At 49.0% G+C, this 13,136-nt stretch overlaps 1 protein-coding gene across 1 annotated transcript in view; it reads left to right on the top strand.

The window, feature by feature from the left end:
* Positions 1-13,136, top strand: part of SHROOM3 (shroom family member 3) — a 227,831-nt gene that overhangs the window by 189,314 nt on the left and 25,381 nt on the right. Inside the window, exons 4-5 of the mRNA XM_045284350.1 lie at positions 982-1,113; positions 5,576-8,723. Coding sequence (XP_045140285.1) covers positions 982-1,113; positions 5,576-8,723 — 3,280 coding nt within the window. The remainder of the gene's footprint in view (positions 1-981; positions 1,114-5,575; positions 8,724-13,136) is intronic.

Below are 13,136 nucleotides of genomic sequence, written 5' to 3'. Positions count from 1 at the left end.
CCATCAGGTGGGGCTATTCAATCATCATTGCTATCAAGTTCCTCCCCCACCCCCTTGTCCCATACCCTCAGAGAACCCTTACTCCTGTCACTGACTCTGAGGGGTCATCTATCTTGATTACCATGTCCCAAGCCATCTTAAATGTACAAATGAACATAACGCAAATCTAACATGATTAATGAGGTATATATCACATGAAGATTTAATTACTATCTAAGGGGAGGAAATCTTAAAGAACTAGAGGAAACCTTAAAGGACTAAAGGATAGTTTTGTGGTTCATCAGTGCCATACTGCACCCTAGATCTATCCTCTGTTCTGTGATGCCCTTGTGAGGACTGTCCAATTGTCCTGCTGCTGGGATTTGGGTCTCCACTATATCCAGTCCCCTTCGTATTGATTTGGTTGCGTGTTTTTTAAATTTCTGGTATCTCCTCTTGCCCACCCCTCATGATCACACAGGCTGGTGTGCTTCTTCCATGTGGGTTTTGTTGCTTCCCTACTAGATGGCCACTTGTTTAACTACAAGTCTTTAAGACCCCAGATGCTATAGCTTTTGATAGCCAAGCACCATCAGCTTTCTTCACATTTGCTTATGCACCCATTTTGTCTTCAGCAATCATGTCAGGAAGGCGGGTGTCATACAATGCTACATTATTTGAACAAACCGTTCTTGTACTGAGGTAAGATTTAAGTAGAGGCCCAAAGTCCATGTGCTTCCTTATTGCTTTTACATATATATAACATTTTCTTTAAGGTAAGTTTGAAATCACTTCAAAATAAGAGGTATAAAAATATTAATAAAGCAGAGAAAAATGATGCTAAGACAGATCACCGGTAACATCTATCCACTTTGCTTTTTCATCTCTGGGGGGCTACCCCAGTCTCTACTGTCAAATTCATAAAGTCACATCATAAAGTCGAGCAGCTTCAGCTGTCGAGGCTGCTAATGTCTGGGGGTTCTCCCTCTTGTGTTTCCCCAGGCGCAGTGAACCTGCAGGCCGACCTCACTCTTGGCATTCAACCAAACTTGGGGAGAACCAACCTGATGCCAGCATGATGCAAATATCCCAGGGCACGATTGGCACTCCCTGGCACCAAAGCTACCATTCCAGGTAAGTGGCTGCAGCTGAGACTGGAGTTAGTTTCCTTTGAGAATTGTGTGCCCAGAAAGAGAGTGCAGTCTTGAGAATTTTAGTGGAATCACTTTTGAAATGACTTCTTAACTCTCCTGACCTGGTTTTCCTCTTTCATCAGCTAAAACCCTCTGACCTGTCTATGAGTCATCTGCATAACCTTTCTGGTCTAGATCAGCAGGAAGGGAACCCCTGGCTGGTCACTGAAGAGATATATGGGCCCATCAATTCTGTAAAATCACTAGATTGGATACTTTTCAGGGTGAGCTTTTAATGCCTTGAATTACATCTGAGTTTTGAAAATACATTACCAGATGAGGAGCCCAGGTTCTGATAAAGCTTTATTTACAAAAAGAAACAGTGGATCAGATTTGGCCGATGGGCTGGAGTTTGCCCTGCTTTAATTTTTACTCCTGGCAGTCCCACTGCACCCCATTGGAAAAACTGAATCAGACTGAGATTAAATGAGTTAGTAGCTGAGTCGCTTTATAGATTGTGATATACATGTAACAAAACATTTGACATTTTAGCCATCTTCACATGGAAAGTTGGGCGACAGTGTGTTTGTGTTGTTCCCTGATGTTTCCCAATTTCCCCAAATTACTCTTGAGACAAGAAGCAGCGAGTCCTTCTTTCCCCCTCCCTTCCTCTTTCCCAGGTATAGAGTAGTAAACAGTGGTCTCTGTACACATTTCGTATAAGTGGGACCAAATATTTACCATTTGGTTACCAGCTTATCTCACTTAGCATCATGCTTGCCAGGCTTATCATGTGGTAACATGTGTTTGGCAGCATGTATCAGGAATGACCAAGTTATTACGAGAAAGAGACTATGCGGTTCCTGGTACACAGTAATCATTCAATAAATGACAATGAATTGTAATGATCATGCTGAAGACTATTTAGAGGCACAGTGAAACCTGGTAATGAGCTTCCAAGTTGATGGCATAAACCAACCCATACTGATCAAATGTACATTTGAATCAACAGAGTGCCTCAGGGCAGACAGACATATGCCACTGAGTTACTCCAACCCATGTCAACCTTAAGTAGAGGAGGATGAAACACTGCCTGGTACTGTGCCATTCTCATGATGCCTGGCATGTGCAAGTCATCTTTGGAATTACTGTTCCAGTTCATCTTACCAATAATTTCACTCGCTTTCACTGGCCCTCTACTTTATCAGGCCTTAAGATGCACGCCTCCAGTCATTTGGTCCCTCCTGCTGGGCAGCCCAAAGCAAGCGTGGTGGACAGTGTTTTGTGGCAATCCAGGTTTTCACTGTCTAGTCTTTGGAAGGGGACCACCAAGTCTCTCTTCCTAGCCTATCTTCGTCTAGAACAGCGTTTCTCAACCTCAGGTCATGACCCCTTTGGGGGCCGAATGACCGTTTCACAGGGGTCACCCGATTCGTAACAGTAGCAAAATGACAGTTATGAAGTAGCAATGAAGATAATCTTATGGTTGGGGGTCACCACCACATGAGGAACTGAATAAAGGGTCGGGTATTTGGTAGGTTGAGAACCACTGCTCTAGAAGCTCTGCTGAAACCTGTCCACCACTGGTGATGCTGCTGGTGTTTGGCGCATTGAAACAATGGTGGCATGGCTTCAGCATCACAGCAACATGTGCAAACTCTCTGCCAACCAGTCAATTCAAACCAACAGATGAGTGTGGGCTAAGCTTCTTTGGAGGCCCTAAATCAGGTCAGGCTGTGACACACCACCACACTGGCCCTCAGGCAGAAATAAGATGAACTGCGATTAGTGCTTAGGATAACTGCTTACAGTAGCTATAGTGAGTTCCTGGAGGCCTCAGCGGAAAGGTAGAGTTAGCACCAGAAAACTACCTTCTCCACTTCCTATCTCTTCTCCCACATTCCTAAACAACACAGAAGCCGAGGCAGGTGGATCTGCCCTTCTACCATAGCCACCTCTGCCTCTGTAATTCCAGCTCCGAGAGAGCTGTTCTTGACAGAAGTCAGCACAAAAACACCATGTGAAGTGCAAAGGGAGAAGGAAGAGAAGCCCAAACCATACCGAATGCTACAGAAGGGTGTCTTCTTGCCTGCCCTAGCATAAATCATCCCGCGTCCACCCCACGCCTCCAGCCTGCAGGTTTGTGAGACGGCACCACCCTACTGTGAGTCCTCTTCACTGGGTCTAAATTTGATGCTGGGCCCTGACTTTGGCAGCTGTTGATAAGGACACACCCTGGGTGGGTTTGGGAGGTGCAGGTGCCAGTGGGTGGCCCACTGTGCCCAAGCACTAAGTGGTTTGGGAGGTGCAGGTGCCAGTGGGTGGCCCACTGTGCCCAAGCACTAAGTTGCATCCCTCTGCTAGCTGGAGTTTCCTTCCACTCTCGGTGCTAAATGTTTGGGTTGTTTCTCATTAAGAAGCCGGCAAATGCAGTAGTCCTCGGGCAGGCAGGCGGAAAGAGAGGAAGACAGTGTGTAAAAGTGTGTGTCTTAACTGTCTGTGAGCTGAGTTGGATTTGGAATTCCACAGAACTTGTCTGTCAGCTGCTTTCTATCACACCCTCACCACAATCTCGTTTGTTTCCTACGGTCATCTCACACGCTTGAGAAGAAACCTTGGAAGTCCTGTGGCCCTGCCCTCTGACAAACAAGTTTGAAATCACAGTCTGAAAATAATAAAGCACTGATTCATGGATTCGTATAGTCCACAAATATGCACTGAGTAACCATTTTAAGGAATTAAGACAGTAATAGTGAACAAGATAGAAAACACCCTCATTCACACTTTGTTTCCTAAAGTGTGCTTCGTGAAATAATCCATTAGATGATCCTTGAGGAAAAAAAGTTTCTAGAGTAAAGTAAGTTTTAAAATTGCTGCTCTTCAGTTTTCCCTTAGAACATCACCTGGAAAAACAAAGAACATCACCTGAAAATCGCAGCAGAAGTTTGTGGGAAATAAAACTGTTCAACTTACTGAGCCCAGTAATTCTCAAACATATTCGAGCATATTTGATTTGAAGGAATTAATGTTCTAGACTACATAGTAAGAAATACTTGCATATACTTATTTATTGATTTAGATTTTTTTTAGATATTTTAAAAAATACATCTAAACCCATAAGAGTAGAGTAATAGTGCTTAGTAATTTAGATGTAGTAATAGTACTCTTGTTCATGTATCAATTGCAGAATGAGCACTTTCTCTTATTTCAGATCCGGTCTTTATATTTTTTATTGGTCTTTATATTTTAACAATAGACATTGAAGATACAATCGAAGTGTCTGTCACATAACCAAGGGGTGTGGTGTCATGCCAAGCAGTGTTAAGTGCTGTGAAGGAAATCAGCAGCCTAAGAGATAAGGAGTAAGGAGAGAGGTGCTCCTTGGATACTGAGTTCTGGGAAGTCCTCTCTGAAGCAGACATTTGACTAAAGGAAGGGAGTGAGCCAGCTGCAGTGCATTCTGGGTAGTGCAAAGGCCCTGGGACGGAGATGGGCATATATTTTATGTGCTTGAGTTACAGCCAACTCAGACTCAGTGCCATCAAGTCGATGCCGACTCAGAGCAACCCTGTAGGAATGGATAGAACTGCCCCTGTGGGCATTCAAGACTGTTTACAGATATAGAAAGCCCTGTCTTTTTCCCTTGGAGCAGCTGTTGGTTTCGAACTGCTCACCCTTTGGTTAACAGCTTAACTTGTAACCCACTACCGCCACCAGGGCTCCCATAAGAGAGGACAGCCCCTTGCAAAGTCCTAAATGCTTTGCATAAGTGAGGACAGGCTGAGAACCCAGAGCCTCTTGTGATCAGGACTTCTTATAAAGCTTTCCTCTCTCCCTCTTGCTTTTCCGCAGTCATTTACGCCTCTGATCTCTTTATGTGTATATTTCTCTCATTCAGCTTTGTGGTTAGCCTTCTCATCTCATACAAACTGTCTCTAGGACAGTTGAGATTCTAGGAAGATTGCCAGGGTGTAGCCACCAATTCCATAAAAAGGAAAGATACTAACTAAAAACATAGACGTGTGCACACAGAGCACCCCTCGCACGCCTATCTTACGAAGCCTTTCTCCTCTTCCCTCAGACAGCCCCATCACTCTTCCTCCTCCTCTCTCCTCAACCCCCACCTCGGTCCTCTCTTGGCACATCCATAATATCATTTCCAGCAAGTAGCAAATCACATCAATGCACTGCCCTATGGCTTTTTGATGTGCCTTGTTACTGCCCTTGCTAGTTCCAGTGATTAATAAGAGGCGCATAGGTTACAGTATTAGACAATTACTCCTGCTGATGACATAGAGTGGCCTGAGTCAGGCCCAAATATGGCCCTTTTTACCCACACTTAAAAAAAAAAACACTTAACATCTTGCATAAGAGTACTTTTATAAGCTGGGTTCTGTGCCTGTAAGCCTACTAGAGTGCTGAGCGCTCAGTGGTGCTGACTGCATTCTCTCACGTTCTTCCAGCTCCTCCACAAGTGACCTCTCCAATTATGACCATGCTTATCTGAGAAGGAGCCCTGACCAGTGCAGCTCCCAGGGGAGCATGGAGAGCCTGGAACCCGCGACAGGATACCCACCATGCCATCTTCTGTCCCCTGCCAAGTCCACCAGCAGCATCGACCAGCTCGGCCACCTCCATAGCAAGAGAGACTCTGCATACAGTTCCTTCTCCACCAGTTCTAGCATTCTAGAGTATCCACCTCCTCCGGGCAGCTCTGCTCGGGAACGCTCCGGCTCCACGGATACCTCTTCTGCTCGAGGGGGCCTCCTGGAAGGCATGCGGCAAGCAGACATTCGCTATGTCAAGACCGTCTATGACACTCGGAGGGGAGTATCAGAAGAGTATGAGGTGAACTCTTCCGCCCTGCTGCTTCAAGGGCGCGAGGCCCGAGCATCAGCAGAAGGTCAGAGCTATGAGAAGTGGCACAATGGTTCTCGGGGCAAAGGGGTACCACACACATCCTGGAACCAGCAGTGGCCCAGCGCCCTGGAGTCTGCCACTGACAAACCACCTCCTAAAGTGGGTGCACCCTTACCCCCAGCTCGGAGTGACAGCTTTGCAGCCATCCGACACCGCGAACGGCCCAGCTCCTGGTCTAGCCTGGATCAGAAACGGTTCTGCCGGCCTCAGGCCAACTCCTCAGGCTCCCGGAAGTCTCCATACGCCGAGGAACAGCTGCACACTGTTCCCGAGAAAAGTCCAGAGAGCAGCCCCCCAGTGAAGCCCAAGCATAACAGTCCCCAGAAGGCCCAGCCAGGCCAACCTCTGCTCCCCACTGGCATCTACGCGGTCCCTACCGTGGAGCCACACTTTGCCCAGGTGCCCCAGCCCTCCATCAACAGTAATGGGATGCTTTACCCGGCCCTGGCCAAGGAGAGCGGCTATGCTGCCCCTCAGGCCGCCTACGACAAGATGGCGACATTTGATGAGAATGGGAACCAAAATGGGCCCAGTCGGCCTGGTGCCACCTTCTACCAGCCCATCCAGCAAGACTGGCTGTCAGCAGCGGAGAGGAAACCAGAAACTACAGCCCAGTTTGCTGCCTACAAAGCCCATGTCCCATCCGTGCCTGAAAATGAGGAAGATATCTCCCTGAGGGGACAGCTCTTGTCTCCCCCAGGCGACAGCCCACAGCCCACTGGGAGAAAGGGCACCCACGGCAGCAAGCCACACTCTGATCCCCACAGTCTAAGCCCTGCGCCAGCCCCCACCTGGCAAGTGGACGACAGGCAATCTTCCCGGCCCTCAGAGCCCTGGGGGGTGCGTTTCCGAGAAGACCCTAACGCCAACCTCCCGAGGAGGCAGGAGACAGAAGGCCTCGGCCAGAGCCTAGCTAGAAACTTTGGTAAGGCCAAGTCAGCCTTCTCATCTCTCCAGAACATTCCAGAGAGCCTACGACGGCGAAGCAGCCTGGAGCTGGGCGTCGGATCTCAGGAGGGCTACCCAGAGGGCAAGCCAGCCTCCGCCGTCAGCACGAAGGCAGAGGACCCTGGAAGGAGAGTCGCACCTGACCACAGGAGCCACCTCAACAGGCTGGTTTCCCATCCGGGACCCGAGGTGAGAGCCGACCTTTCTGCCTCCCTCCACAGCTCTGACCCCCGGTCCGCCGAGCCCGCCTCCCCGCCACACCCGCAGACGGCCAGTCTGGGGAGGCCCATCTCCTTCCCGCTGCAGGGCTTTCAGTGCGGGAAGCCCCGCTGTTCCGTGCTGGAGAAGGTTTCCGAAATCGAGCAGCGAGAGCAAGGGGCCCAGAGGCCCTCACACCTCGTGGGCCCCTCCACTTACGGCTACTCCTATAGGCCCACCAGGGCGGGGTCAACTTCCGGGAGTGAACCGGAAGAGGCGCGAGCCAACAGCCGCTCTGCGTGCCTCGAGCCTCCCAGCGACGCGACTGTGGAAGATGGTTCCTGCCAGCCCTGCGGCCCACAACTGAGGAGGGGTGTGGACGGCGGCCGCGGCCCCCCACCCCGAGGCGGCGAGCCCCCCAGGCGCGATGCTCGCCTTCTCCGCAGCCAGAGCACCTTCCAGCTCTTCAGCCCGGCGGAGAAAGAGGCCGGGTGGCCAGATGGCCGGCCCAGCAGCCCCGAGTCGCCCCTGCTGGACGCCCCCTTCAGCCGCGCCTACCGGAACAGCATCAAGGACGCGCAGTCCCGCGTCCTGGGGGCCACCTCCTTCCGACGGAAGGACCTCGAGCCGGGGGCGCCCGCGACATCCAGGCCCTGGCGACCCAGGCCTGCGTCGGCCCACGTGGGGCTGCGGAGCCCCGGGGCACCCGTGGGGATCTCCCAGTCCCCCCACACACCCCGGGAGCGGCACAGCGTGACCCCGGCCGAAGGGGACCCGGCCCCACTTGTGATCCCGGCCGCCGTCCGGAGGGGGGCACGCCGGCGCCTGACCCCGGAGCAGAAGAAGCTCTCCTACTCGGAGCCCGAAAAGATAAACGAGGTGGGGGTCTCGGAGGAGGCCGAGTCCGCGCCGTTGGGTCCGCAGAGGAAGGGGCTGCCCTTCCCGGAGACCACGGTGGCCGACCGCCGCCGCATCTTCGAGCGCGACGGCAAGGCCTGCTCAACGCTCAGCCTGTCGGGCCCCGAGCTGAAGCAGTTCCAGCAGAGTGTCCTGGCCGACTACGTGCAGCGCAAGACCGGCAAGCGGCCCTCGTCGTCCTCCGCGGGCTTCGCCTTCCACGAGCCCGCGCCGCTGCGGGAGCGCGCGCACAGCTCCCACCTGCACCCCGCGCCGCCCGAAGGCCCCTGCCTCGCCTCGGCCTCCAGCCTGAGCTCGCTGCTGCTGCTGCGGGAGCCGAGCTTGCAGCCCCACCGGGAGCCCCCGCGCACCCCACGGAATCTCAGCAGCTCCTTTGCCAGCGGCCGTCTTCTCTGGGAACGGAGGCACGCGGAGCCCCACGCCCCAAAGGAGCCCGCAGTTAATGGCGGGCCTCGAGGTCCCCAGAGGGTGGACAGGACCCCTGGAGAGCCATCCTCCTGGGGGAGCACCGCGGGGAGGACCGGGAAATCCAAGTCGGCAGAGGACCTGCTGGAACGCTCCGATGCCCTGGCCGTCCCTGTCCACGTGAGGTCCAGGTCGTCTCCCATTGCTGACAAACAGCGCCAGGTATGTGCAGCTGCCCCAGAGCCCAGAAGCTTGAATGTCGCACCTTCTGCCTCTCTACCTGCCTAGCACCTTCCCTGCCCCCTCCTTTTTACATGTAGATAAGTAGTAGTTTGTTTTCAGGGTCTGATTTATTGTTTAGTGTCCCTAGTTGGTATTCTTACAGATTTGTTTGGGGGGGGGGTGGCGGTACACTTTAGGAATTCACTTAGTTGCCTCTCAGTGCCAAGTGCATGGTTAGGATAAGCTGGGGTTATCTTTTTGTTGTTTGTTTTGTTTTTTGTTCACAGACTGAAGACCACACTTCAGCTTCAAAAAAAATTGATGGGGAAAATTCCATAATTTTTTTATTCCACTTTTCCACAATTTATTGGAAATCCCCTCATCAGGGTAGGACTTCTGCATTTACAAAATAGCTTCTTTTAGATTTATGGTGAACTTTTGCATTTCCAAAATAACTAGAATTCTTGATAGTTACTTGACTATTGAGTTCCTGCTCTGGGCCACGTCCTTAGCTAAGAAGGCTGTACATTGATTTATCTCATTAAATCTTCACAATAAAGGATGAAATCCTGTCCTGTAAAGTATAGCATCCGTTCCAAACCCATTTCTTTCTACTCTCCTGGGCCCGTTTTGTGCACTAGCTCACAGGAAAATCAGACTTTCAGATTCTCACTTAGGACAATTATCTTTTTCCCCTCACTTACTTTTTAACAATTTTATTGACATAGAAGTCACCTATCATATAACCCAAAATTTAAGCATATTAAAGAGAGTTGTGCGTTCGTCACCCCCAGTCTATTTTAGATTTTTTTTTTTCATTCTCGTATCCATTGTTAGCTTCCCTCTTCCCCCAACTCCCCCTGTCATAACCCTAAGAAACTGTTCATCTATTTGCTGTCTCTTTAGATTTACCTATAGAACAATTTTCTAATAACAGGTTCCAAACTATACAAAGTTTATGAAGTGATTGGAAATTATAGGCAGAATTAGGAATAGACTTTGGGCAGCCTGGCTTTAAGAATCTGTTTACTTCCCTAGAGAGTTCTGACATTCTCAGACACCACTTCCGCTCCAGACCAGTGGCGCGTCCCTTGGTGCCTTTCCCATCTAAGATCAAAGAACCCACGTAGGTGTTGGTACAGGGGAGAAAGAACACTCCGGTGTCGCCTCTTCTCTAATTCTATTTCCCCAGACGGAGAATTCAGCCATTCAGTAAGTATTGATAGAACAGGGTGGTATGGAAAAACAAAGGGAGAAAAGAAGGTTGTATCTTTCTGGGATTTGGGGTTCAGCAGGGACTGTGTATTGATATCTTCATAACCTTTTACATGGCCAGGGATGGATGATACATGATCGGCTGTGGGAGGAAGTGACCCATTCTAACTGAGTGGAATCTAAGTGTCTCCTGAAGAAGATGGGATTTGAACCAGGCAGGCTGTTGACCAATGGGATTAACTGGAGGGGGAGTCATTAAAGCAATGTTTCTCAAAGGAGCAATACTATGCCCTTGCTAGCATGCTCCTGGATTCTAGGTGATAGTACAGACTTTAAATGCTGGGGGGTGGGGGACAACACTTTTTTCTCCCCCTCAAAAGGGATCAGTCGACCGAATAAGTTGGGGACTTTTCCCATTCCTTTACATCAGAGGAAATAGCTTAAACCCGTCATCGTCTTACTGCATAGTGAGCCAAACATTTTGCACATTTCTTTTCTTGTGCTCTATGGAAAATATGCCCCCACTAAATGGCATTATTACTGATGAGAAATTGGCTGAGTGGCTATGAGTGTTATTTTGCTATCTCACAAAAAATCTTTCTCAAGCCTGCTAAATTGGGAAATGGAGCAAAACATGAGATACCAACTAAATGCTAAATATTATTTGGAAAACTCTTTAGAAAAATGGGTGAATTCAGAGTAGTCTTTAAGCTGTCTTTAAGCACCCTTTCCAGTAAAAGGGAAGGAGCCTTGGTGGCATAGTGGATTACAAATTGGGCTGCTAACTGCAAGGCTCCCAGTTGGAAACCACCAGCCACTCCAGGGGAGAAAGATGAGGCTGACCACAGCCATAAACGCTTATAACCTACTCTGCCCTCTAGGGCCACTATGAGTCGGAATCGACTGGATGACAGTGAGTTTGGTTTCTGGCTTTCAATCAAGGAGTCCCCTATTTAGATATTATTTAATGTGGGGGCTCTGAAGGCAGAGAGATGGAGTATTTCAAAATGAAATAGTTTTTTCTGTGTTGCTTTGTTCCAGCAAGTTCTGTAAATAGGGCATCATCCCATAGTTTGTCATTGTGTCGGGACTGTGTTTTGAGCGTCTTCCTCCCTCCTGCCCAGCACAGTGTCTGACTAAAGATGTGGCCTGCGTCTTGTGATGGCTCCATCATCCACCTTCTTTGTAGGACTTCAAAACCCTTGTCTTCCACATAATGACTGTGGTTATTATTTCACGGTATTATAGTCTGGTTTTTGACATATGTTCCAGAATCCTGACCGATTTTAGTAAGCGTTGGAGACAGTGGTAATGCAGGAGTCTGCTCCTCTTGGCTTTTAAGAATTCCTAAAAATTAAAATGACATTCTAAAATGCATCAGTCTGGCTAAAACGAAAACAGGACCAGTATTTTGGGTGCTAGCTAATCTTGGCATTTCTACCAAATGCCAGTTGGTCCTGCGAGTTACAAGCTTTTGACAAAGATTCAGCTCCTTTACAAAAGTCTATTAGGAAAGACAGTTTCTGCCACCAAAACAAGGTCATGGGAATCAACTCGTGTATGAAAATTGGTCATTCACAAGCCTCAATTAATGACTGCAGAGGGCTATCATTCTGAACCACTTATAGTCCCAGACTGGACTGCGATGCTCCATAAAGCTCACAGCCTTCCAGTCAATTCCGACTCACAGTGACCCTATAGGACAGAGTAGAACTGCTCCCATGGGTTTCCAAGAATGGAACTCTTTACCTGAGTGGAAAGCCTTATCTTTCTTCCTCAAAGCAGCTAGTGGTTTCAAACTTAGGACCTTGTGGTTAGCAGCTCAGTGTGTAATCAATCCACTGTGCCAGTAGGGCTCCTATGCATGTGGAAAGGAAGCTCAAATTACATAGTATGTTACTACCCAGTTCAGGGGAAAGGGGCCGGGGTTTCACTCCCATGTCGGACAGAGTAGAGGTGAAACTGGGGTGTGGACAGGACACTGCCAGGCAGGTCATGGTACCCACAGAGGGTGAATCTGGAACAGCAGCAGCTGGTTATCTTGAAGGTAGACTTTCATTGGCCTAGGAAGGATGGTGACGCCAGTGACATCTCCTAGGAAACCTGCTTAGGGGAGGCACCTGTGAGACAGACCATGGTCCAAATCTTAACTCTGCCATTTGTTATATAGTGAGGTTGATGGTATATCCTTGGACTTTAAGGATTAAAGGAGAAGGTATGATAGTGTATCACTGTGCTTGCTAGAGGGGAAAAGATCCTAGATTCAAACATGTTCTATAGAGACCCTTTTATTAACCTCTCACACTCAAAACTCCCCGCCATCGAGTCAGTTCTGACTCATAGCAACCCTGTGACAGGGTAGAACCGCCCCTGTAGGTTTGTTTCTGAGACTGAATTTTTACAGAAGTCGAAAGCTTCATCTTTTCTTTGGTGGAGAAATCCACTGCACCACCAGGGCTCCCTTTATTAAGTCTTGGGACAAAAACAAAACAGACAGTTATCCTGGATGAGGGAACCCATCAGCATGCACAGGGTGCAGAGGCAGATGGAGGCCGCTGATTCACAACCATTTGACCAATTTTATGGAGGAAACAAAGAAAATCATCACAAAATCATGATTGGTGGCAAGTCAATTCATCGTTGTTGCCGGTGGGACTACAGAAGCAGGAAAAGGACTGTGATTAGGTTACATTTGTATGTAATACAATTTGTATTAGGTTACGTTAAATATGTATTGTAAATTTTAAAAGTTATAGGTTTGGTTCTAGGGCTTCTCTACAGCTGTCAGAGAATGATTCCTGGTCATGTAGCCTTGTATCAGAGCCATCTGGAACCCAACTTGTAATTTAAACTCAATAACATGTTTTGGTACGTTATTAAGGACACCAGCAGGCAAGCTCCCTAGTTTCTGAGAACAAACTGCCACTCCCTGGGCTTGCTTGGGAATTGTAATCCACTGTACTTGCTACCACACTCTTCCTGAGGTCAAAGTATGGTTCTCTCGGCTTGCCCAGCTTTGTCCCAGGCTAGCCACATTGCTGGTGTCATGGCCAGCAAACATTGGGTAAGGAACAAAGAACTCAAATGGTATCTGAGCTTATCTCCAGACACAAAAAGGAATTAGGGCTCCCACTCTAGAGTGCAGCCTTCCACAAAGTAAGGGCTTTAGAATTTAAGCCTTAATATGCCAACATGGTG

This window comes from Echinops telfairi, unplaced genomic scaffold, assembly GCF_000313985.2.
Source record: "Echinops telfairi isolate 266 unplaced genomic scaffold, ASM31398v2 ScPeMD7_7468;HRSCAF=8506_0, whole genome shotgun sequence".
In the NCBI taxonomy this organism is placed as follows: Eukaryota; Metazoa; Chordata; class Mammalia; order Afrosoricida; family Tenrecidae; genus Echinops; species Echinops telfairi.
Note: the sequence above shows the minus strand (reverse complement) of the source record. Positions and strands in the feature narration are given on the sequence as shown.